The sequence below is a fragment of the Scyliorhinus canicula genome, chromosome 15 (genome assembly GCF_902713615.1).
Source record: "Scyliorhinus canicula chromosome 15, sScyCan1.1, whole genome shotgun sequence".
NCBI classification, from domain to species: Eukaryota; Metazoa; Chordata; class Chondrichthyes; order Carcharhiniformes; family Scyliorhinidae; genus Scyliorhinus; species Scyliorhinus canicula.
In genome coordinates, this window is record NC_052160.1 from 8,400,854 (window position 1) to 8,427,267 (window position 26,414).

General features: G+C 45.2%; 2 protein-coding genes across 2 annotated transcripts in view; one reads left to right on the plus strand and one right to left on the minus strand.

Moving 5' to 3' along the window:
- The window catches only part of mapk8ip3 (mitogen-activated protein kinase 8 interacting protein 3), a 212,436-nt gene extending 201,947 nt beyond the window's left edge, over positions 1 to 10,489 (plus strand). Inside the window, exons 30-32 of the mRNA XM_038820875.1 lie at positions 3,625 to 3,807; positions 5,140 to 5,283; positions 7,250 to 10,489. Coding sequence (XP_038676803.1) covers positions 3,625 to 3,807; positions 5,140 to 5,283; positions 7,250 to 7,365 — 443 coding nt within the window. The 3' untranslated portion in view covers positions 7,366 to 10,489. The remainder of the gene's footprint in view (positions 1 to 3,624; positions 3,808 to 5,139; positions 5,284 to 7,249) is intronic.
- A 4,181-nt stretch (positions 10,490 to 14,670) lies between these two features.
- nme3 (NME/NM23 nucleoside diphosphate kinase 3) lies at positions 14,671 to 25,992 on the minus strand. Its single transcript, XM_038820131.1, has 5 exons — positions 25,857 to 25,992; positions 23,490 to 23,620; positions 20,476 to 20,577; positions 18,433 to 18,545; positions 14,671 to 14,936 (listed from the first exon to the last, which is right to left on the minus strand). Exons 1-5 carry the CDS (start codon positions 25,900 to 25,902, stop codon positions 14,819 to 14,821), a joined length of 510 nt encoding a protein of 169 aa, XP_038676059.1. The 5' UTR covers positions 25,903 to 25,992; the 3' UTR covers positions 14,671 to 14,818.
- Between the last annotated feature and the right edge of the window lie 422 nt (positions 25,993 to 26,414).

Here is a 26,414-nt window from a genome sequence, read left to right on the forward strand (position 1 = left end):
AGGGTGGAGGTGTTGACCTTGGGTAGGGTGCTCTTTCCAAGAGCCGGTGCAGACTCGATGGGCCGAATGGCCTCCTTCTGCACTGTAAATTCTATGAAAGAGGGAGCCAAGGATATTCACGGGAAAACATATCTACTTTCATGTCGAGAGAAATAGTTTGTGGTTAAAACAGTTTTCATTGAGTAGAGTGTCCGACCGAGAAATTAAACAGGGGCCACCTATGTCGCATTGGATGATATTTCTGTTAAATCATGTCGGACATGAATTTCCTCCGACTGTTCCCCTACATCCAATTTCCTACCCCGAGCCTAACTGCATATTGGGGCGAGGCACACAACGCAGGAGGTGGACCTTCTGTAGGGAGACTGCTGCTTGTGGCACAGGCTGCAGACTTACAAACATTCCCCATACCTCCTGGCTGGATAAAGTCCAGGACATCGATCGATTTGCAACGGGCAGGGAGATTGGCTGGGGGATAAACAGAATAGGGTAGTAAATGTTTTAGTAAATGGATGGCTTAAGACATTAAATCATAGCAACAGAAGTACTCAATGCCATTTAACTCTGAAAGCATTAATATTGCGTGACTCATCCTGAAGTTTAATGAGTCTGTCTCATGTTTATCAACGTACTGAAACATTTTGGAGAAGCAGCTCACAAAGCTACTGGTACATTTCTCCAGCTTTTTCTCTAATGATGCTAATAAATATATAATTGATACGAGCCTTAAGTATCCCATAACAAAGGACGACGTATTGACGTTTTTCTCATAATGACATTTGACCTACTTAATAGGTTTTGCTTTGAAAAGGACATCTTAGAATTTTTTAGTGTGTGTGTGTGCGGTACATTTGAGTGGTTTCCTCACTATCAACCCCAGGAGACGCTTCCTTTGTGAGGCAAGATCATTTGGAGGTCTTACGGTGACTTTTCTCTCAATTCACTCGGTCTTCGGAGAGCTTTGTTTCCACTCCGCCCAGTTTCAAGCCATTGCCATCATTTCCTTTAGAGTTTTTTATTTCTCTGGATTTCCTTTAGAGTTTTTTATTTCTCTGGGGGAAGACTATCAGCTTGGATCATTTGGCAGTGTGTTGACCTCAGGGTCGAGAGGTTGAGCCCAATATCGGTTTTTCACCTCATGAATCTTTGAAGTGAGGCACATGGTGGTGCTCTCCATCCTGCTACAGAGGGAGCGCGACAATATCATTCGCATAAGGCATTGAACGAGGACACTCTCTGCCTCCTGTAGCGATTTGGATGAACATTAACGTTGTTATCCCCTATTTTGAATAAAACGAGGAACTCTCATTCGCTTAGTCTTGTCAAGAAACCCCCAAAAAACCGTATTGCCAGGCCAGGAGAAAACGGGAATGTTTGGCCACACCTGAGTTCTTGAGCAGTAGCTAGGTTAGTCCTAGATTGCCGATAGATTTGCTCTCTGAGGTGATGCACATTGGTACCTGACAAGGTGAGAACTCTCGCCTACAGGAATACGTTCTGAGTAGGAAAATTTTTAATATTCTGTGCATATCGCAGTAGAGGAAGTAGCTTTAACTGCAACAGACCCACTGCCCTGCCTCCTCTTACTGCATTGTTTCCCTGATGTCAAAATGCAGAAAGGTGACAGAGAGGGGGGAGGGGGGGGGGGGGCGGGGGGGGGGGGGGGGGTGGTTAAAGGTCACAAGATAGGGCACAAGTAGAATTGCCTTCCCACATATCCCGATGTCGTCTGAGTGGGTCATCGTAGTTAAGTGTCAACTGCATTTTATGTTCTCTCAAGGTTTGATGGTACTTTCTAAAGGGACATCTCCAAACTTCAGGGAGGAAATAGAATTGGTTAATGGTTTGGGTGGGTGAAGGTGGTAGCGCACCAAAGGTAGTACTTGCATTATTTCAGCTAAAGCATTCCTAGAAATATTTACCAGTTACTATCCGTCTCGGTTTCCACTTCCAACATCACCCTCACTTTTGTAAAAACAGGGATGGGGATTCTCTGGTCGCCCAGCGCCGGGATTCTCGAAGGCGCGCCATTGACTGGCGGCGGGATTCTCAAAGGCGCGCCATTGACTGGCGGCGGGATTCTCGAAGGCGCGCCATTGACTGGCGGCGGGATTCTCCCTTCCTGCTGATCGTCAATGGGATTTCCCATTGAAGACACACCATGCCTCCGGGAAAGCTGCGGGTGGGGAGGTGCGCTGCCAGCGGGAAAAGACAATCCCAGCGGCCGGAGAATTCCGGCCCAACTAAAACTTGCGCTAATATTGCAACTTTCAGCCATTTTCAGAGAGTTAAGTAATTTTGCGTGGCAACAATGTTACCAGTAAAGGGAATTTGCGACGCCAGAGTCCACATGAAGTTTGGAGATGCTTCCTCGACTCACTGCATGCTCTGCTGTTATAAAGTGTGATAACCATTTAGACGCACACTGGGTTCTCTGGGGTTTCTCTGCCCATCTGTTTGCATGTTGCATGTTTAGTGGGAGCTGTGCTGTGTAGGATCACTATAGGTTGAACACTACAATGAAACCTGTACATTCCAATGTCCTGAGGCAAAGTAAGTAATTTATCGAAGATGGTTACTATTACCTTGCTGCTGCCACTTTCCTTGTCATGCACATTTTAATTACTTATTCCATTTAACCTTATTTTACCTCTGTGGATTAAATTAATAAACTGAGTTGTATTAAAATCCCTGTCACACGCAAATACGATTCTCAATTTACACCCACTCCAACCCTTCTCCACTGCAAGCAACACCCGTCGACCCCTGTCCATTCACCGTATTTCTGCCCACATTGCTACAATTCCTCTCATCCCATGTGAAATTAAATGAAAATCGCTTATTGTCACGAGTAGGCGTCAATGAAGTTACTGTGAAAAGCCCCTAGTCGCCACATTCCGGCGCCTGTCCGGGGAGGCTGGTACGGAAATTGAACCGTGCTGCTGGCCTGCCTTGGTCTGCTTTCAAAGCCAGCGATTTAGCCCAGTGAGCTAAACCAGCCCCATAAAACTCGTGACATCCACTGCATTGCCCGTAACAATCCAGTCAGCCACCACACCTCAGGACTGTTAAATTTGCTAGACTCAACGTGATGACCTTGATGACCTTTCAGTTCATCGATCTGAAATGTTAACTGTTTCTCCCTCTTCAGACGCTGCCAGATCTACTGAAATACCAAACGTATTTTGAGTTTTCTGCATCCACAGTAATTTGCTTTTGTCTTTAACAAGTCAGTGCTGAATGGCCTCGATTAATCCACGCATTAGACTAACTGGTCCGTAGTTACCCAGCTCGGTCTTCTCTCCTTTCTTGAACAAGGATGTTGCATTGGCTGCTCTCTGATCCCAAAGCACAGTTTTTTTTTTAAGGAGAGTTGAAAAATTTGGTTTATATTTTATTGAAGAGTTCTTCATTCCTGTGGAAGAGCTGCAGACTTGGAATTTGAGCAATGAGATGGAATATTTGGTAAAGGTTCAAAGAGATGCCCGGGTTTGCTCAGTGCGAATGGCCGTTTACATTTCTACAGCAAAACAGGTTTCAGTGTATTGTGAACTTCCTGTGTTTCCAACTTTGCGAAAAGTTAGTCCGACCCCTAAATTGGTCTTGCCGTTGAAATTGTTGCAGCCAATAAGACGTCACCGACTGGCAACGAAGGGAACCGTCCTGGTGGAGTGATCCGTGTATATGCTGACGAGAACAGTGACAAGGCCTCGATCGGCAGCTTCATCCCTTATTGTTCCATGGCTCAAGCACAGCTCTGTTTCCATGGGCACAGGGATGCTGTCAAATTCTTTGCGTCTGTGCCCGGTAAGTAATTCGCTAAAAGAACTATTCTTTTTCATTGCACATGTTGCAATTTCCAAAAAGCATTTTTTGAAGTATGAAAATTAAATGAAAATCGCTTATTGTCACGAGTAGGTTTCAAATGAAGTTACTGTGAAAAGCCCCTAGTCGCCACATTCCGGCGCCTGTTCGGGAAGGCTGTTACGGGAATCGAACCGTGCTGTTGGTCTGCTTTCAAAGCCAGCGATTTAGCCATGTGCTTCCCTTCCTGCACCTTTTCTTCCTATGGGAAACCTGAATTACTCAATACAATATGACTGATGATGTTCGGAATTAGAAATCATATTCGCTCCACCCCCCCCAAACTATCTCCGTATCTCTTGCAGGTTATATGGAGGCTTATCTCTTTTATGATAATTACCTTAGAGTGATAGAGGTCTACAGCACAGAAAAGGCCCTTCGGCCCATCTGCACCGGCCAATAACAACCACCGTGGTATTTTATTCCTTTTTCCAGCACTTGGCCCATTGCAAGTGCTCATCTAAATCCTTCTTGAATGTTATGAGGGTCGCTGCCTCCACCACCCTTTCAGGCAGCGAGTTCCAGACTCCCACCTCCCTCTGGGTGAAAAGGTTTCCCCCTCACATCCCCTCTAAACCTCCTGCCCCTTGTCTTAAATTTATACCTCCTGGTCAATGCTCCCTCCACCAAGGGCAAAGGTTTCTTCCTGTCCACCCCATCTGTGCACCTTGTCCTCAGCATGTAGGGTGAAACTGGCAAAAGGCTGGAAGTTTCCTGGTTAAAGGGATTTCCAGGCCAAATTCCCGAAATATTCAGCGCCCCAAGGAATTTGGGCAGCACGGTAGCATTGTGGATAGCACAATTGCTTCACAGCTCCAGGGTCCCAGGTTCGATTCCGGCTTGGGTCACTGTCTGTGCGGAGTCTGCACATCCTCCCCGTGTGTGCGTGGGTTTCCTCCGGGTGCTCCGGTTTCCTACCACAGTCCAAAGATGTGCAGTTTAGGTGGATTGGCCATGATAAATTGCCCTTAGTGTCCAAAATTGCCCTTAGTGTTGAGTGGGGTTACTGGGTTATCGGGATAGGGTGGAGGTGTTGACCTTGGGTAGGGTGCTCTTTCCAAGAGCCGGTGCAGACTCGATGGGCCGAATGGCCTCCTTCTGCACTGTAAATTCTATGATTCTATGAATTCAGCCCCATGACCTTTGGCCTACTTGACTCGTATTCGGAGCCATCTGCAACCAGCACTCACTGCAAACATGGATGGTTTTTAGGATGATTTTGAGGGGCTGTCAGTTGTCACTGTGTTTAACACTGTTTATGCCTTGTTCCGTTAGGTAATGTTCTCGCGACATTGAATGGCAGTGTGTTGGACAGCCCCACGGAGAACCCAGGGCCTGCAGCACCTGAGCAGGAAGAGCGGAAGCTGCACCCTGTCCTGGTGCTCAGTGGGGGAGAGGGCTACATTGACTTTAGGATTGGTGAGTCAGACTCCACTACTTAAAGTACCTTTTGATTTACAGAGCATTTACTCTCCTCACCTTGATTTGTTGTAACCTTTCTGTTAATGCATCCTGTTACATAATTCTATACATCTGATTTTACTAACTCATCTGTGAAGACCATCCTGCTCACTTTATCCTGCAAACTTGCCCAGTTCTCACTGTCATTCACATGACATCCTGCGCACAAAATCTGTTAACACTCTCATCTTGTCGTACTTCAATTTTATGGAAACTTTTAAAACATGATTTGTTTTTTTGAAGCATATTCCTAATTGTCATGATGTAAAAAGCTTAAAAATTACTAACGGTAATGTTATCATAAGGATGCTCGTGTTAAAATTTTTACCAATACATATTGTAACTGAGGTGTTAACCCATAATTTCCAAATCATTATAATTTGTACCTTCAGAATGTCTTGTACATTTGATATTAGCTTGAGAATGCCCTCTTGGCAGAGCGTACAACATGCAAAGAAAATACTATGGGCCCGATTCTCCCAACAATTTCTCAGTTAATTTGTGGCTCTGCCAGTGAATTCCCCACCGCTATTCAATGTCACTTAGTCACTTTTTTGGACTCAGGGGTGTTTCTCATCGGTTTAGCCCACACTTTGAATTTCTTTTAGCACTGGGGAGCTTCAAGATCGGGCCGCCATTTTGAAAGGGGCCTGGATCTCTAAGTGAGCTTGTGGGTCCCCCACATCCCCATCCATGGGCAACACCACTCCCCCACACACATGGACACTACCCCACACCTCCCAAGTGAGGATACCCCGCTATGGGGCCCCTGGGCGACACCCCTCTTCAGGCTTCCCCAAGCCCCCTTACAGCACCCCCTCCCCTCCTTTCCTTCTAGGACTTCCACCCAACCTCCTGGAGGCCCCTACTTAACTGGTCTGCACTCCCCCACCCTTCAAAGCCCCTCCGCCCTCATTTTATGGACATGGCTCCCCTTGCCCCCCAACCCTTGGAATGCCAGCCTCCCATGATTCCTCAGCCTACCTAGCACACAGGCACCCTTGCACGGCCACCCTGGCATCCAGGCAATGCTCCTGCTGGCTTGGCAGTGCCATCCGGTCACCTTGGCAGTGCCAGGGTGCTTGCTGGGCAGCGCCAAGGTACCCAGGCGCCCAGCTGCGGCATTCCTTTGGGATGCTGAGGAATCATGGGAGGCTGGTGGATCCCGCGCAGTTAGGTCGGAATTCTGCGTCATTTGATCATGCCCATTTGGGGTGGGGTTCTGACTCCAACGTCTTGTGGGGCTTTGGAGAATCCCGTGAGACGGGGAGCCTGTCGGAAGCCTCGCTGAAAGCCTCTCTCGGGATTCCCTGGCCACGTTGCGCTCAAGCGAGAGCACAATGTGGCCATAGATGTGCGCCCTATAACTATAGTGTCATTCTCTGGTGTCTACAATGCAGATCATTTTACAAATGATCATCTTGAAAAAAAGCTGCAGGGTGCATTATTGCTGAGTGATAAAGAGTGCGATAGCTGGTATTGTATATATTTGTAATTGTCAAGGTGGGATTGACATTACTGAAGGACTGAGCATAGATTATTTACAATTAGCAAAAGTGCTAGTCCGATGGACTGCAAAATTCCTCTTTACATTGCTCAGTAAATGTATCCAGATCTCGGACCAAGAATGTCAATTTCTCATGAAATCAATATTGCTTCTTCTCTGAGATTTGGTAAATTAGCATAAATGGCACTAAATTTCAGGGCACTTTTGTACGATGATTTATGTTCACCAGGAATTGGATTCAACATGTTCAGACTTGAGACTCTTAATAGGAAAGAGAAATAGATTTTTATCTACTTTGTCCTGTGTTGGTTGGAGTTAGATTCCACCCCCCCCCCCCCCCCTCAGCCTTCCCAATATCCCTACGTGTCCCCCTCTATCCTCACACTTTCCTCTCACTCCATAAATCTTTCTGTACAGGTGACGGTGAGGATGATGAGACGGATGAAAGTTTGCCGGATGGAATCAGACCAGCCCTGTCCAAAGCAGAACGGAGCCACATTATTGTCTGGCAGGTGTCATATATTCCCGAATGAGATGTTACTACCACAAAACTCACCCCTAAACATCATCTGTATGTACATATAAAATACCCTGCATTGTACTTGTCCGTGAAGAAACCCTCTCAAAAGCTATAAGTTCTGTTGCGTTCCCACGGGTATCTCCGCTTAGGAATTGGTCATTTGTTTGAAATTTGCAATGGACAGTCCAACACCTTTTGAATTCAATTTAAAAATGAAACCATGTGTGAAAATAATTTAGGAATGGCTAACACCGGATTCTTTGCAAGACTGAACCTCTATTCACCATCTAACCAAATTTGCTGCTGTCACCAGCCTTTATCATTAACCTGTTCCTAAAATGTCGAACCGACTCTAAAGAGGCCACCATGATGCATGCCGCGTGCTGGAGGAAGCAATGTCATGAGGCAGCTTTTCACCTCTGCCCATGTACCCATCACTTAATATTTTTTTCCTTTTGAAATTAAGATTTAGTCCCTTTTTTCAGTCAGTTAAAACTTACCCCCAAATGTTTTTTTTTAATGAAAAACAAATTCATTTCCAATGACGTTCACACTTTAAACAGTTGCCTGTAACAGCAACTTCACTTAACTGAGTTCCCCCGTGAGATTCTGCCACTGCAATGGAACTCAAACGACTGGTAATAGGGCTGGAAAGATGGGTAAATATTTCTGAAAACAACAGAGAGATGCGAAGACTGGGAAATTGAGTGGCTGTGTTCGTTTTGTTCAAGGGTATCACTGGTGTTCAATGGCAAAAGGGAAATGTAACCACTTTTCAGATCATTTTTATCAGAGAATAGAATGATTATAGCACATTTTAACAAACCAGAGTTTTTAGCTATCCATTTGGTCACATTAAGGGCAGTACCATTGGGGGTGTTATTTATTTTTGGGGGGTGGGGGCGGGGAGAAAGAACTGCATTCTCCATCAAGTTGGGTTTCCACACCTGGCCCTTAAAGTGATTTTTTTTTAACCATTGTTCATTGTAGCTGTCAGCGTTATAGTTGGCACTCTTGAAGGTTTGGTGGAGCCTGCTATTATCTGTTTTAATGTGTAACACTATCTGAACAGAGATCAGGAACAATGGAATTTCAACAGGATGCGTTCATCATTCATTTCCAAATGTAACTGGCTTCTGCAAACATTTTGGGGCAAGATGGACAGGGATTTATGGCTGCCTCCTTCACTTAACCATTTTAGTCTGTAAATTTATTTTGTGGAATATAATACATCCCTTTGGCTTTGAAGTGGTTATATTTCTTTTGGGATAAAATAGAATTGCTCTTGGAGATCTATTATTACAATGAAATAAAAACAAGCTCTTGGGATAATGGCCACACAATTTGCTGGAAAGGTATCTTTTCTGGATAGATCTATGGATGGGTAGCTATAGGTTGTGTGCAAGACTGCACCGATTATCTTTAGTTCACCTTAGCTTTAGGCTCACTGGATGGACATTCAGTGACCTGAAGGAAGTGTAGAAAGACATTTCAGTATTCATCAGCGATCTATGTCCGCTACACTTTTCACCATGATGCAGGAGTATGCATTATGAACATTCATGCTATTCCAGTATTGAAGCATTGAGTGAGATGCCATATGCTTTGAAGTTTCTTTTTACTTGCTCCCAGTTGTCCTTTAAAACAATGAATGGTCTTGAGTAAAAGCATAGCAAATCCAAAAGTGGTTTTAGTTAGGAAGAGCTGGCAAAGGCAGTGATTACATGTCATTGCTAATACCAAGGTATTCAATGCTTTAATGTTAACTCCAATACAGCCCGTACTATTTTGGTGGTGATAGTGTGCCCCAGTAGTTTTAGCAGCATAGTTCTGGATGCAAAAGACTGATAGCTTTAGGAGAGGTCTTGTCATCTTTAATAAATTGAAGAGGATACCAATGCGCACACAAATTGTGAAGTCTGTTAAGGAGAACAAGTGCTGTAAATAGCAAATGGCATCTTTGTTCACAACCTTAATTGTTGTGAGTTACCTGGTGTGACTTCCAGAGATGCAGGAAGAGATGGAACAACATTAGAGGTGACCACTGACCAGTGCACTGATAGCAGCCATGGAGAAATTTGCTTCCTTGCTTTTTGGGTCGGAGGACAGCACAGTGGCAGTAAACATTGAGACAACATGGAGCAAAATTGAAAGACAAAGCATTTAATTAATTGTGTTATTTAAAGGGACGGTTTGTTCAATCAGTTCCTGTCTGAGCCATGTGGGAATATTACAAAATGTACACAAGAACTGAGCGACTACTATGACCTGTCGGATATGTCGGGAGTCAGCTGTGCTAGGTATAGATAGGAAAACTTTGAGTGTGGATTTACAGAAATTCTCTTTTAATTTGATTATGTACATATCCTGGAATACATGTTATAAATGTTGTTAGTGAATTCAAAACCTTTGCATTCTGTAACTCTTCAGTATATATGTATGTTCATATAACACACCACCCTCAGAGTATTCCATGCCTACACCTTTCTTCCTTGGAGTAATACAGATAATAACACGGTCATTTTGACCAGGGACAAGAAGAAAGCTATCCGTTCAGTCAGTTTTATCGTTCTGACCAAGATGTAAAGTAGGAATGAGCAAATCTTGAATGGAACTGACAGTAAAATATCATGGAATTCGAGAGGGGAAACAAATTCGCTAACTGTGAATGTTGAAGAGGTGCCAGCTATTCTGCAAAAGAACTCGCATTCATGGCAGGATAGAATAAATGACACTGGTTTGGAAATCGACAGATGTCTACTTTTTCTTCTGTCTACCAGTGCGTTATATTTGAAACTTCCCCTCTTGAGTTAGGTGATAATTTTTCAGGATCCATAAAATAGATTATGGCTCTGCTAGGCATTTCAGACCAGGTCCTCAGCCAGTAGCAATTTGAGGTTTTTCATGTAAAGTATCTCTTGTGTATTAGTCTCGAGAGAGAGAGATTCTGTGGTGCTTCACAACAGAGTCCTGTACAAAACGCTACCTGGTGTATAATGAAACGGTCGGGTCGGGTGTATAGAGAGGGTTGGCTGGTGTAAGGATATGTTCTGAGCTATTTTCCCTGTGCAATGTAATTAACTTAATTAACATGTAATTGTTCCATATGTAATAAACATATTCACATCATAAAACAATCAATTGTTGTATTCATTAGCCACATTTCAAATTGTTCATTGTTTCAGCTTGAGGCTGCTTCTGTGCAAAATAAATTAAGTTACCAATGCATCTGTACAGTTTAGAGACGAGATCCCCACATTACTGATGCTTACCCATCAAACTCAAATGTGGTGACCATGTGCTCTACATTATTAACCCAGCACGTGGAGTGTTTTGGCAAATATCAATTTATTTGAATTATATTTTGACACTTATTGTGCCGGCCGAATGCATACAGCACTTTTCCATTATCTGCCACTTCACGGAATCGGATTACGAGTCACAAAACTTTGCATTTGCAGTAATCTGACATTTTAACTTTTGGCTGGATTGACTTTTAAAGTCAATACAGCATAAACAAGGTTAAATCTGCAGATGATAATTCAAATAGATTTTTTGGGCAAATGCTATTTGGAGAAAAAAAGCACAAGTTAAATGTTCTTCTGATTGAGCTGCAATTTTCTTATGATTACAAAATGCTGTCAAATCCCTTCATGTGGTGTAATACGTGGCTTCAAATGGCTATATTTTCCAAACAGCCCACCTGGCCTCATACAAGCTAGTTTCCTCAATAGTGAAGGAAACATATACAGGTGGAATTTTCAGCCCAAGCTGAAACAGTGAACGACAGAAAGATCAAGAGGCAGTGTGAGTGGATATGGTCTGTCAAGTCTGATCCACCATTCAATATCATGGCAGATCCTGGCCTTCAGCACCACTAGCTGCCTGCTTCCTGTATCCCTCGATTCCCTGTCTGTCCCACAGCCTTAAATGTATTCCAACGATGGAGCACCCACAACCCTCTGGGCAGAAGATGCCAAATATTCACGGCCCTTAGAGTGAAGTAATTCTGCTCATCTCAGTCCTAAACCCTTACCCTGAGACAGTGCCCCAATGGAAAGGCAAATACCCTCAGCAGCCATTGTAAGACTATCATTCATAAACATGCAGCATTCCAATTTCACATTGCTGACAATTTAAAACCTGTCTCTATTTTTGTGACAATTATCAGGTGTGATTTCAAAGGCAGCATTACCAACTTTTAAAGTCTTCAAACAGCAAAAGCCAATTTATGCAAAGTAGTAAGATTTGTTTCGATGAACACACTTGTTAAGCTGAGGCACTCAGAAGGTTCTGGCCTTTGGGTGCAGAATGGCGTGTTTCTGTGATGTCTGACATATCTAGATGTGGCTCTCACCATTGGGAGCAGATGCATTAAGGGGATAAGGCACTCCTTCAGTATGCCAGCCACACACATCTGAATCATTAGGTCTAAGGGTCAAGTCCCATTCCAGGACTTGAACTTTGCACTGTCAGAGGTACTCCCTTATGGGAAAACTAAGGGCCTTCCCCCAATGCTTGAGTGGATGTAAAACATCCCATGGCACTATTCCAAAGACAAACAGTTAACACCATATCCCCCTTTCCACAGGTGTCTGTTCAACATTCATCCCTCAGTTGGTATCATCTCACTGTTATTTGAGGGAGCTTGTTGAGCACTAATTTCCTACATTACAAGACACTATACTTTACTGTAAAGTGCTTTGAGATACCATGTAAATGCAAGTATTTTTTCATCAGTAAATTTTCTACCTGTCCACTTGTCTGGAGTATCACTAATGTATATAGGGAAAGAGTGCTGCTCGCAGGAAGAAAAGCAAGTTTAAAAAGAAATTGCAATAAAGGGAAAACAAACAGATTTTCTCCGAGCAGAACCCAAGATGTCCAGGGCTGCTTCAGATTTCAATTTTGATAACTTGAGACCACCAGTCTGGTACTCGAGGCCAATGACTGCCAGTGGCAAAACCTGTCTACAACAGTACACAATGTGAGGTGCTTAATTGTTAGTGTTAATAGATTTCAGAATCTAGCTAGTTTTGTTTCTACCTTGGAACGTTTATCAACTTTCAGCCCCAGGCACACAATTTAACCATTCTATTCCAGGAATAAACTGGTAACACTACAAAATGAAGGGGCTGTGTGCACATGCAAAGCAGAATATCAATACAACAGTGTTGTCATCTAGAATTATATCTCATGGCTGTATCCTGTGGTGTGGTTCAGTAACCTTAATAGTTATCGGGCACTTTCACCTTCAGAATCCATAGATTGCATTCAGAATGAGTCAGACAAGCTTTCTTTGTGAAAGTGTACTTTTAATGTCATTTGTTTAAAAAAAAAAGCAAATTCAAGTACACGCGTTGTACAGACATTGTGTAGGTATTGTGCAAATTCTTACAAACCATAGTTTCTGAATTTCCCTGGTATAATCATGATGACGAAGGAGCTTTCAAATTCAGACAATAACAGTTGACATGGAAATAAATAAATCTCGTTAGTCTCATCTTGGACGGACTCGCGTAACAGTCAACAGAAAAAAGTAACAATGAAAGTGGCTGCTAGGAATGGAATGAAACAATTTTCCCCAATTACATTTTAGCGTCACGTAACAGTTTATTTTCCCATTTCACTAACATTGTAGCTTCATGTTCTGACAAATCAGTTCTCAGTTTACAGTACAAACAGCATAGAGGGAGGAGAGAATCTCCATTTAGCAAACCACATTCAGGAAGTTGGTCTAATTCAGAGATCCCCGGTCCCCCACAAATGAGCCGCAAAATAAGGTTCAAACGATTGCACACTAATGCGAATAAACTAAATCGAATCTATGGTCGGCGTCTCCAAATCCTGATTAACCTTCGGGCTACCCATGCACGCACCGGCTGGGAATGGGCCGCACATGGGTGGTTTGGATCGTTTTATGTTGATAATCTGAACCATGTGGGAATTTGTAAACGCTGGTCATGTGCATAAAACAAAAATCAGAACTGTGCGTGGGTGGATTCTTTCCCGGCTGGCCCATGTACGATTCGGATTACCAACACAAAACATTGAAACGCGCATGTGCAGCCTTTCCTGGCTCACGCGTGCACAGGAGATGCCGACCAGGAAATTGAAGACATGCGTGACGCAAGAGAGAAGTTTAAAAAATGTATGTTCCGAGTAAGGGAAGAAGACAGAGGTAAGAAAAAGGAACCAATAAAGTTAAAAGGAGAAACAGGCTCCAAATTCACATGTATGTTAAGCCCTTCATTGTAAACTAATGAAAATTGTACTAAATGGTGGCTTGACATGTTTTTAAGGAGGTGTTAAAGATAAAAGGTTTTGCGAGATGGCAATTCAGATGGAGGAAATAGGAGATGTGCCTCAATTGTTTTTTTTAAAAAGAGTAAAGTGTGCCATGTTAAAAAGGTTGGGGGTCTAATCCATTGTTTAAGCTGCCCTCTCTGAACCAGAAATAGTGTTGTTGGTGTTTAATACTCTGTCATTCATATCAATATTGTAAGTGACCAGATAGAGGTAAAAGATAATTAGTAATGCTCCAATTTTTACTACATTTCACCCGATATTGAACACCACACCATTCCAATCACCCTTAGATTGCACTGGACTACATAAAAACAATCTAAAGCACCATAATTTGAAACAGGAAGAATCGCTGACCACTGACAGTTTTTAATTCACACCCATATTCACTCATTATTGACTTTACAAGAACGGGCTTGTTTATAAGAAGCTATCAACTTAATTCTCCTGCACACAGCCTGCTCTGCGCAGAACCCTAAACATAAAGGAGTGAAGAATTCTACATTTTTAATCATTGATAAAGTGATTGATTGATAAACAGTACTTTAAACAGTCCGACTTGTTTGATGACCAGACCAAAAGTTGGGTCAGGTGGGCTATTTCCCCAGCCTGCACTGTGAAATAGTTGGTGCAATAGGGCCAGCTACAGGCTCATCTCGCACACCAAGATTTTAGGCATTTCGAAATTTCACTTCAAGTCTGGTTAAGTTGAATGATTCTCATGTAAAAGTACCACTCGAGTATTACTGTGTCCATGTCACTCCTGCCACAGATTAAAGTAAATATCAGGTAAAAAAAAAACCTGGAGTTTTAAACTAAGTATCAGAAAATTGTGCAAATACACAGCAGGGCAATCAGCATATGTGATGGGGCAAGACGGGCTAATGTTTCGATTCAAGAATCAGCTGAAACACACCTTTTGGTAAATTTCAACTGGATTATTGCGCTCAATACAGTTGAACGCCCCCCCCCCCCCCCCCCCCCCCCCCCCCCCCCCCCCCCCCCCCCCAGGTTTGGAGCTAACAGAGTTTTAAAAGAATTTGCATAAAGAAAGAATAATTCAATGATCCCGAGGTCTGGCTGTCTCAGCGTGGACATTGTAACAATAGTACTTCAGTATTGATGGGTCGTTCCTGAGTGAAGTCAGTCAAAAGATTGGTTTACTCATAAATCCAGTCGCCAGCACAGTCGTTCCAGCAGATTAGCTCCTCTGGGTGGAACCAGAGTGAGATTTCACGTGTGGCACTTTCCACCGAATCACTGCCGTGGATTACATTCCTGCATCGCACACCAAAATAAACAAACTTGTGTTACTTTAGAGATTAAAGTGGCATCGCTGCATTCAACTCTTCACAGAATCTAGAGTGCAGAAGCAGGCCGTTCGGCCAATCGAGTCTGCGCCGGCCCTTGGCAAGATCACCCCACTTAAGCCCACACCTCTACCCTATGCCCGTAACCGAGCAACCCCACCTGTCCTTTGTTGGACATTAAGGGCAATTTAGCACGGCCAATCCACCTAACCTGCACATCGTGGGCAATTTAGCATGGCCAATCCACCTAGCCTGCACATCTTTGGACTGTGGGAGGAAACTGGAGCATCCGAAGGAAACCCACGCACACACGGGGAGAACGTGCAGACTCCACACAGACAGTGACCCAAGCCGGGAATCGAACCTGGGACTCTGGAGCTGTTAAGCAACAGTGCTAACCACTATGTTACCGTGCCGCCCATAGCGGCAACTCTTGAGCATTACAGGCGTACTGAAAGTAAGGGAAAATAATTACATTCCTTCTATTTTCAGATAGTCCACCATCATTCAAACTTCCATTTCTAGTTTAAATGAATGAACCCCACACTTGTTAACATCTCTAACTCAGCCACAAGTTTGCTACTGGTAGAACACTAATCGAATTGGCACTTGTAGCGTCCATTGTGTACCTTTCTTGATTGTGTAGAAATGGGTTCTCTTTGCAGGACTGATCACCAAAGCAGCCTGGCACTACCCGAGAACAATGTTAGTCACTGGACTCGAAGGAACATCTCCCTCTGGTGGGGTTACCCTGTGAGGGGCTCACAATGAGAGCTTCATTGTGGAGTGCCTACCAAATCACTTAATAAATAAACATATACTTTTGGGTAACTCAATGGAGCAGCCGACAATGTTGGGATATCTTTAAGTCCCAGCCAATAGACGCACCGGCAAGGATCAGAAAAGCTGTTAAAATTTGCAGCAGACACAACTCCTGTCCAGGAACATTAGGCACAGGAGCCAGCTGTTTTGGCCCCCAAATTGTTCTGCCATTCGAAGGGATCATGGTTAGCCTGCTGTAAATTCCAATAGTTGTATGCCGAGAAGGAATGTAACCTGTACCTTAAAACAGGTTTATTTCCAGGACAACAATACAAAGTTGCAGACTCTCCCAGTTGCCCAAAGACTGAACTGGTATCTATGCTTTTGCAATGATTCCCTAATCCATCCCCATTTGGTTCCATGCTCCCTTACCAGCAGCACTGGTGTGTCCATCTTTTTAAAAAAAAATAATTTTTATTGGAATTTTTTTACAGAAAATATAACAACAATGAAAAGCAACAATAAAACACCATAATAACTAACACCCCCAAGACCGTATCAACGCATGTATCACACACCCCCCCCCCCCACCCCCCAAACCCAGTAAACAAGAGAACTTAAAAATAAATTAAAATTAAATAAGCAAACATAGTCAACGTCCCCCCCTTTTCAAATGTGACCTCACATTTGCCTGCACTAAAATCCATTCGCCAAGTCATTGGCCGTTCACTTAATTTAATATCCTTGTATTTTATCCTTCCAGCTACACTGCTTACAATGCCACATATCTATCAGTCTGCCATTGGTAAGCTTGAAAAGGTGGTTTTTTATTCATCCAGAATTTTGAGGGTATACATATCAGGAAAGGGTGAACAGACTGGATCTCTTTTCTCTTGGCAAAAGGTGGCTGAGGGGTGACCCAGAGTTCTTAAAATGATTAAAGATTTTGATTCAGAATCTTTCCTCTTGTGCGGAAGAGCATAACTGGAGGCCATCAATCAAAGAGAAGACACCTTAGAAATCCAGAAAAGAATTCAGTAGAAACATCTTCAACCAGAGTGTGCTGAGAATGTGGAATTCTCTACCACAGATAGTGATCACAGAATTGTTACGGCGCAGGAAACCATTCGGCCCATCGTCTCCGCACTGCCTCTCCAAATGAGCATTGTGAATTAGTGCAATGCCCCTGTTTTTCCCCATAATCCTTTCACATCGTTTCTATGTTTCTGTTCAAATAATCATCTAATTCTCTTTTGAATGCCTCAATTGGACCTGCCTCCACCACACTTCCAGGCTGTGCAATCCAGACCCAAACCATTCGCGGTGTGAAAGGTTTTTCTCACGTCACATTTACTTCTTTAGCAAATCACTTTTTAAAACCTGTGCCCTCTCGTTCTTGAACTTTATGTGAACGGTAAGTTTCTCCCTGTCTATTCCCCTCATGATTTTGAACAGCTCTATGGTTGAAGTGAATAGTATGCATTTAAGGGAAACTAGACATATATTTGAGGAAGAAGCGAATATAAAAGATATGGTGATAGATTTAAATGGGAAGTTAGTTGGATGCTTGAGCAGAGAAAAAAAATGCCGTTTGGGCTAAACATCCTGTTTCTGTGCTAGACATGCTTTTTATCCAATCATTTAAATCATTAATAAATATGGTGCATAGGGGCTACACGGTGGCGCAGTGGGTTCGCCCTGCAGCCTCACGGCGCCACGGTCCCAGGTTCGATCCCGGCTCTGGGTCACTGTCCGTGTGGAGTTTGCACATTCTCCCCGTGTTTGCGTGGGTGTCACCCCCACAACCCAAAGATGTGCAGGGTGGGTGGGTTGGCCACATTAAATTGCCCCTTAATTGGAAAAAATGAATTGGGTACTCTAAATTTATTAAAAAATAAATAAATAAATAAATATGGTGCATAGCTGAGACCTCAACACTTATGTCCGAGGACATCAATAGTCAACCTGCCCATTATCCTTACTCTGTCTCTTGCTACTCAGCTAATTGCGTTCCCGACAATGAAGTTCAACTTTAGTGAACAGTATCTAAAGAGGGACTTTATTGAATGCCTTCAAAGTCCATATAAATAACATCCAGACGTTCCTCCATCCATTACTTTAGTCACCACTTCAAAACATTCAGACATGGACAGCACGGTAGCGCAAGTGGAGATAGCACTGTGGCTTCACAGCGCCAGGGTCCCAGGTTCAATTCCCTGCTGGGTCACTGTCTGTGCGGAGTCTGCACATACTCCCCGTGTCAGCGTGGGTTTCCTCCCGCAGATTAGGTGGATTGGCCATGATAAATTGCCCTTAGCGACCAAAAAGGTTAGGAGGGGTTATTGGGTTACGGGGATAGGACGGAAGTGAGGGTTAAAGTGGGTCGAAGCAGACTCAATGGGCCGAATAACCGCCTCCTGCACTGTATGTTCTAAGTTCTGTGATTGAACCTTTATAAATTCATGTTGGTTCACGAGCTCCACCCTTACTATATAGATGTTAAACAGTTGATCTGTAATTCTCTAGTTTCCCCCTTTCAGCATTCCTAAATAGTGGCGGAAACCTCTAAGCTTACACACAAAATGTTTTACGCTTATAAATGAATTGCTTAGCTATTTTAATAAAGATTTTCAATCTTGAGGCCTGCCATGACTACTCCATTCAGCTTTCTGCTAATGCTTTTAAACCAAGAAAATACCCACCTGCCCACTTCAACACAGAAGTCCCCTCTGATGGTGCCTGGTGCTGAATCTGCAGGATTGGTCTCTCCCAGCATGGCCCGACTGATTTTAACAACATCCAAACCCTGCCATACCTGAAGTGATTAGGAAATAACGGTCAGTAACAGACTCTTGCAAAATAAAGAAGTCACTGTGGCAAATTAAAGTTACTGCGCCCACAAAGTCTTACTTGACAGCAGTAATTTATCACACAGTGCATAAAGATGATGAAGTCAATGCCCTTTTGATAAACTATAAACATTCTGTGGCACACGTATACACACATTGTTTTAAAATTGGATTCTGACAAGCAGATGCTTTGCAGCTGTCTATCAGCTTTGTACAAAGCATTATGTCCTAAAAACATGTATTTAAATTTTCCCAGTAACTTCATTGCAGTGTTAACGTAAGCCTACTTGTGACAATAATAAAGATTATTTTATAAATGCAATGAAGATCACCTGTAATGAGTTGGATGTAATTCTGATTTATGGGCAGCACGGTGGCGCAGTGGGTTAGCCCTACTGCCTCACGGCGCCGAGGTCCCAGGTTCGATCCCGGCACTGGGTCACTGTCCGTGTGGAGTTTGCACATTCTCCCCGTGTTTACGTGGGTCTTGCCCCCACATCCCAAATGTGCAGGCTAGGTGGATTGGCCATGCTGAATTGCTCCTTAATTGGAAAAAATGAATTGGATACACTAAATTTTAAAATAAAAATAAAAATATTCTGATTTATTTCTCTAATTATATGGTGTTAAACTTGTTGTACAACTCAAGGTCAAAGCACACTGTTACGAAACCCATGTTTCTTTCCCTACACAGAATGTTCCACTTTTTCCCCCCTTCCTCTCAGTATGGTGACTTACTAAGCCAAATGGTTCCTTCTTAATAGTGAGTCTAGGCATTGAAAGTCATGGAAGGCATCACCCAAGCCTAATGCTGTCTCCACCCACTGCCCACAATCTATTTTCCAACTTGGGAACTATTTATAATAATAATCTTTATTGTCAAAAGTAGGCTACATTAACACTGCAATGAAGTCACTGTGAAAGGCCCCTAGTTGCCACATTCCGACGCCTGTTCAGGTACACAGAGGGAGAATTCAAAATGTCCAAATCACCTAACAGCACGTCTTTCGGGACTTGTGGGAGGAAACCGGAGCACCCGGAGGAAACCCACACAGATACTGGGAGACCATTCAAACTCCACACAGACAGTGACCCAAGCGGGAGTCGAACCTGGGACCCTGGAGCTGTGAAGCACCCGTGCTACCCACTGTGCTACGGTATTGGATAGTGATCGGGGAATAGAATCCAGAGGGATTAATTATCTTTAATTATTTTTTTAATCCTTCCAATAATTGGCCATTAAACAAATCATAAACATCACACCCATTGTTTTCAATTCTGTGGCATGGTTCCTCTACATGGTATTATCGTTGATTGCAAATGCTTATCTAAAATGGATGTGCAAAAGGTTCCTCCATGCAGCCTTAGGAAAAGTCTCACCGACGAGAGGCTAATGTTTGAGGTTTGCTGTTAGAGCATTTACGGATCATTCTCTGTACTTACTAATGATTCCTTTGAATTATTCAGAAGGAATTGTTCACCATCGTTCCTAAAAGCTGCTCAAGAATCAACTAACACTTTATTCTTTATCAAAGTTTAATGTTCAATATTAGTGTTTCTACACTCAACATTATTAAAAATTTAAATCTTGCTCCATAGCAAGGTACATAACCATGTGACTATGCCAACAAGCAATTCCTACAATTTGTGACTTGGTTATTTCTCGAACACAGCCACAATGGGAGGCAGTAAGAGGACGTGACTCCTCGTCCCAATCCTCAGAATATTTAAGTCAGGCTGACAACTCGGATCACCCACTGCACCTCAGAGTTGACCAACAACCAACAAAGTGACACCAGGGAACGATTCGACCAGCTGCTCCTTTGCAGGTAGACCCGACACAAATAGAAGACTTAGAAAATTGGATTAAAGGAAGATACAGCTGCTGCAACATACCATAGCAACCAACGGGCCAGAGCTCATGTATTTCACCAATCCATTAAAGAAAGGGCGGTCCTTGAGTTCAAAGTAGTGATCTCTCAGCAAGTTTTCTGAAGCCTACATAAAAAAGACACAATATGCCGTTACTTAATTTATTAGACTTATCCCACCAAACACGAGTGTAAAATATAAACGTCATCACAAAATATCTGGACGATATGTAGCACGGGGTCTCAAAATCAGCTGTCCAAAAACCAGCATTGTCCGAAAACCAGATGTTTTTACTCAATTTTAAATTGAGTGAAATAATAAAGAACTTACCTGGCCAATTGGGCTGGGCACAGTATTGGCAGTGAGCTGCCTGACTAGTTATCACTTTCATCACTTGCATGCCAGTCTAGTCCCGCGCTCTATGACCCTTAACCCCACCCGATTCAACTTGACCCGGACCGTCTGACTCGAAATCCATCAAGACCTGAAATCTGACGTGGCCTCGGTTTCACGGTTGCTGTTTTGAGACACTACCTGTATATTCCTGATCAGTGTAGCAAAGTGAGCAAAAGCACTGTTAGATCATCAGTACTTCAAAACGTTAAGTTTATTTAATTAATACATTCCTGATTCCTCTCCAAGTCTTAATATGAGTTGCTACTTATTATTATGCTGGATTGGATTTGTTTATTGTCACGTGTACCGAGGTACAGTGAAAAGTATTTTTCTGCAAGCAGCTCAACAGATAATTCAGTACATGGAAGAAAAGGGAATTAAACAGAATTCAAGAAAATACATGAGAATACATAATAGGGCAACACAAGATATACAATGTAACTACATAAGCATTGGCATCGATTGAAACATACAGGGTGTAGTCTTAATGAGGTCAGTCAATAAGAGGGTCATTTAGGAGTCTGGTGACAGTGGGGAAGAAGCTGTTTTTGAGTCTGTTCGTGCGTGTTCTCAGACTTCTGAATCTCCTGCCCGATGGAAGAAGTTGGAAAAGTGAGTAAGCCGGGTGGGAGGGATCCTTGATTATGCTGCCCGCTTTCCCCCGGCAGCGGAGGTGTAGATGGAGTCCATGGATGGGAGGCAGGTTCGTGAGATGGACTGGGCGGTATTCACGACTCTCTGAAGTTCCTTGCGGTCCTGGGCCGAGCAGTTGCCATACCAGGCTGTGATGCAGCCCGATAGGATGCTCTCTATAGTGCATCTGTAAAAGTTGGTACGGGTTGATGTGGACATGCCGAATTTCCTTAGTTTGCTGAGGAAGTATAGGCGCTGTTGTGCTTTCTTGGTGATAGCGTCGACGCGAGTGGACCAGGATAGATTTTTGGTGATGTGCACCCCTAGGAATTTGAAACTGCTCACCATCTCCACCTCGGCTCCGTTGATGCTGACAGGGGTGTGTACAGTACTTTGCTTCCTGAAGTCGATGACCAGCTCTTCAGTTTTGCTGGCATTGAGGGAGAGATTGTTGTCGTTACACCACTCCACTGGGTTCTCTATCTCCCTCCTGTATTCCGACTCGTCGTTATTCGAGATCCGGCCCACTATGGTCGTATCGTCAGCAAACTTGTAGATGGAGTTGGAACCAAGTGTTGCCACGCAGTCATGTGTGTACAGGGAGTAGAGTAGGGGGCTAAGTACGCAGCCTTGCGGGGCCCCGGTATTGAGGACTATTGTGGAGGAGGTGTTGGTGTTCATTCTTACTGACTGTAGTCTGTTGGTCAGAAAGTCAAGGATCCAGTTGCAGAGTGTCATACATATTTGGATGTGACACAGATGAATATTAATGTACTGCACACAATACGGAAATATAGTCATTCAGTATATATCCACTCTCATGGAGCTGACCAAGCCTCTGCTGGGTAAGAGCTTTTCCAAGCTCTGTCCAAAACCAGGCTCCTTCCCATTTCCAGCCTGATGTGGAGATGCCGGCGTTGGACTGGGGTGAGCACAGTAAGACATCTTACAACACCAGCCTGGACTGGCCCCACTTATTCACTCTCTCAGCCGTCTCATTTGAACATGACATTTTTGGTTTGCAACACACCTTAGCGGAATGAATTCACTGAATAATTTAAATCTGGGAAACGCCTTTATGAGGATCAGCGCAGAGCTGTGCTACGAACAATCCTGTTGGTTATATGAGATATAATGAAATAAAAATAATTTGCCCCATTAGGGCTGACTTCCAACTGAAGATGTGTAGACCATTTTACTATAGGTGCAAACCAACTTTGTAAACCATGGATAAAAACATTCTTCAATTTATATCCTGCCTCTGTAGGTAAAGGGTAGATGTTGAGCAAATGTTTCAACTGTCCAGGAAATCTTGAACAGTGGTTCACTGTCTCAGAATAAGGGATTGGCCATTTAGGGCTAAGACAAGGATACATTTTTTTTTACTCAAGTGTTGCGAATCTTTGGAATTCACTAGCCCAGGAAATCCAGTCGTTGAGTATTTCTTGGGTATTAGGTGGGATGGTGTGAGAAAGTGGAGTTGAATTTAAGATCAACCAAGATGCTACTGGATAGTGGAGGAGGTTTGAAGAGTAAATAGCCCACTTCTGCTCCTATCCTTGCATTCCTAAATTGTATTGAATATCTGTTTAAATTTAGGTCCCAATTTACCATGTTTGCAAAGTCACCAAATTAGGGAACTAAAGTCGCCACAGTCCCAGAGGACCATAGGCTGCTCTTCCCTTTGAGAGCTGACTGATGGTGATTTGCCATGAGGGTCACTACACCTCAGACGAGGGACAAGGTTGAGAAGGCAGGGTCTTCATGGATAAACTCAGCTGGTACAGGAATTGAACCTGCGCTGTTGCCATCGCTCTGCATCGACTGAGCGACCTGACCCGCTTTTCCCGGATCACTAAATCAGAAAGTCAGCAAGTTTTGAAGTAAAACTTTGTACACTTTAAACAATTCTCTTATTCCCAGTGTCTATGTCCATACAAATAGTATCTACTTGTACCAAATTACACCTATGCTTCTCTATGTCTAGAAACATACTCTAGGTACTGTACCTGCATTATTTTCATTCCAACCAGTTTAAATCCCTTCTGTTCAAATCTCTGTATGATTTTTCCAACTAGGCGCCGCTGAACTCCATCTGGCTTGATAGCTAGAAAGGTGCGCTCATGTAGTCCAGCAAATACTAAGTAAACAGAAAATGCGGAATTTTGATAAGAAAGACTTGCATTCATAGCACATCTTCCACAAACCATAGGATACTCCGTGATGCTTTACAGCTAATAAAGCACAGGTCACTGTTGTAATATCGTAAACGCAATGGCCAATTTCCACACAGTAACGTCCCACAAACACCAATGTGATAATGGGGCCAGATAATTCTGTTTGGTGATCTAAATTGAGGATTGATATTGGGCAGGGATCAGGGAGAACTCTCCTGTTCTTCTTTGAGCTGGTGCCTGTTATGGTAAATGGGACATCTGAAATATGGGACATCTGAGAGATGGCACCTCTAACTGTGCAGCTTTCCCTCAGTACAGCGCTGAAACGCCAGCCGAAATTCTGTGCTCATGTCACTGGTGAGGCTTGAACACACAACTATTTGACCCTAGATTGAGCCACTGTTAATATAATCTTGGCTCCTTATAATTGGTTGTCAATGTTCAAGGTGTCAATGTTCAGGATGTCCATGAGCAGGATGTCCATGAGCGGGATGTCCATGAGCGGGACGTCCATGAGCGGGACGTCCATGAGCGGGACGTCCATGTGCAGGACGTCCATGTGCAGGACGTCCATGGGAAGAACGTCCATGGGAAGAACGTCAATGGGCAGGATGTCCATGAGCAGGGCGTCCATGAGCAGGACGTCCATGTGCAGGACGTCCATGGGAAGAACGTCCATGGGAAGAACGTCCATGGGAAGAACGTCCATGGGAAGAACGTCAATGGGAAGAACGTCAATGGGAAGAACGTCAATGGGAAGAACGTCAATGGGAAGAACGTCAATGGGAAGAACGTCAATGGGCAGGATGTCAAAGTGCAGGATGTCCATGAGCAGGGCGTCCATGAGCAGGATGTCCATGAGCAGGATGTCCATGAGCAGGGTGCCCATGAGGAGGTTGTCCATGGGAACGGTGCTCATGAGCAGGGTGCCCATGAGGAGGGTGTCCATGAGGAGGGTGCCCATGAGGAGGGTGTCCATGAGGAGGATGTCCATGAGCAGGGTGTACATGGGAAGGGTGTCCATGAACATGGTGCCCATGAGGAGGGTGTCCAGCAGTGTGCCCATGAACAGGGTCCCCATGGGGAGGGTGCCCATGAGGAGGGTGCACATGAGGAGGGTGCCCATGAGGAGGGGGGGCCCAGGAGGAGGGGGCCCATGGGGAGGGTGACCATGAGGAGGATGACCATGAGGAGGATGACCATGGGAAGGGTGCCCATGGGGAGGGTGCCCATGGGGAGGGTGTCCATGGGGATGGTGTCCATGAGGAGGGTGTCCATGGGGAGGGTGTCCATGAGGAGGATGCCCATGAGGAGGGCGTCCATGAGGAGGGTGCCCATGGGGAGGGTGCCCATGAGGAGGGTGTCCATGAGGAGGGTGCCCATGGGGAAGGTGTCCATGGGAAGGGTGCCAATGGGGACGGTGTCCATGGGGAGGGTGCCATGAGGAGGGTGTCCATGGGAAGGGTGCCCATGAGGAGGGTGCCAATGGGGACGGTGTCCATGAGGAGGGTGCCCATGGGGACGGTGTCCATGAGGAGGGTGCCCATGAGGAGGATGTCCATGGGAAGGGTGCCCATGGGAAGGGTGCCCATGGGAAGGATGTCCATGGGAAGGGTGCCCATGAGGAGGGGGCCCATGAGGAGGGTGCCCATGAGGAGGGGGCCCATGAGGAGGGGGGCCCATGAGGAGGGGGGCCCATGAGGAGGGGGGCCCATGAGGAGGGGGCCCATGGGGACGGTGTCCATGAGGAGGGTGCCCATGGGGACGGTGTCCATGAGGAGGGTGCCCATGAGGAGGATGTCCATGGGAAGGGTGCCCATGGGAAGGGTGCCCATGGGAAGGATGTCCATGGGAAGGGTGCCCATGAGGAGGGGGCCCATGAGGAGGGGGCCCATGAGGAGGGGGCCCATGAGGAGGGGGGCCCATGAGGAGGGGGGCCCATGAGGAGGGGGGCCCATGAGGAGGGGGGCCCATGAGGAGGGGGCCCATGGGGAGGGTGCCCATGAGGAGGGGGCCCATGGGGAGGGTGCCCATGAGGAGGGGGCCCATGAGGAGGGGGGCCCATGAGGAGGATGCCCCTGTGCTGAGGGGTCTCCACCCAGGCGCCGGGCTGTCCTGCAGCTCCCTCCCCCAGTCCCAGCCGCCGCTGGGTTGAAGGCCGCCCGCTGCAGGCCGCCCCGGTCATTCCCGCCCACTCACCCGGCTGGAAGAGGTAGGCAAAGACGGTCAAGGCCGCGCAAATCATCCCTCCGCCGGCCTCCGGCCTCCGCGCCCTTTCCACCCACAGCAGCAACGGTCCAGGAGGGAGCGCGCACGGCGGCGACACGTCCGGGGCAGCGGGGACGCGCACGGTCGGATAGGGCCGCGGGGACGCGCACGTCGGCGGTACGTCCGGGGCAGCGGGGACGCGCATGGCGGCGGCACGTCCGGGGTAGCGGGAACGCGTACGGCGGCGGCACGACCGGAGAGGCCGCGGGGGCGCGCACGTCCGGAAAGGCGGGGGCGCGGGGCATCGCCTCCTGTCTGCCCCACTCTCTGTTGCCATGGTTTCTGTGGCTGTTGTCCTTTCCTGTCCCTCCTCCCAGTTTGTACCCCCCCCCCCCCATTGCTCTTTGCTTTCTCTCCATCCCCCTCCCCTCCCTGTTGGTCTGTCCTTTCTCTCCAGTTTAGCCATCCCCTGCTCCCCTCCCCCTCCCCCTCCTTACGCCTTGGCTACTCTCCCCTGGCTCTTGGCTACTTGATTATTCTTCAGCTTGT

Excerpts from the sequence above, each read along its gene's own strand:
- nme3 (XM_038820131.1), bottom strand. The coding sequence starts at position 25,902 with ATGATTTGCGCGGCCTTGACCGTCTTTGCCTACCTCTTCCAGCCGG. Across the intron at positions 23,621-25,856 it reads TGCCTACCTCTTCCAGCCGG|TATTTGCTGGACTACATGAG; the intron begins GTGAGTGGGCGG and ends CTGTTTACTTAG. Across the intron at positions 18,546-20,475 it reads CTGGCCCGTTGGTTGCTATG|GTATGGCAGGGTTTGGATGT; the intron begins GTATGTTGCAGC and ends TAATCACTTCAG.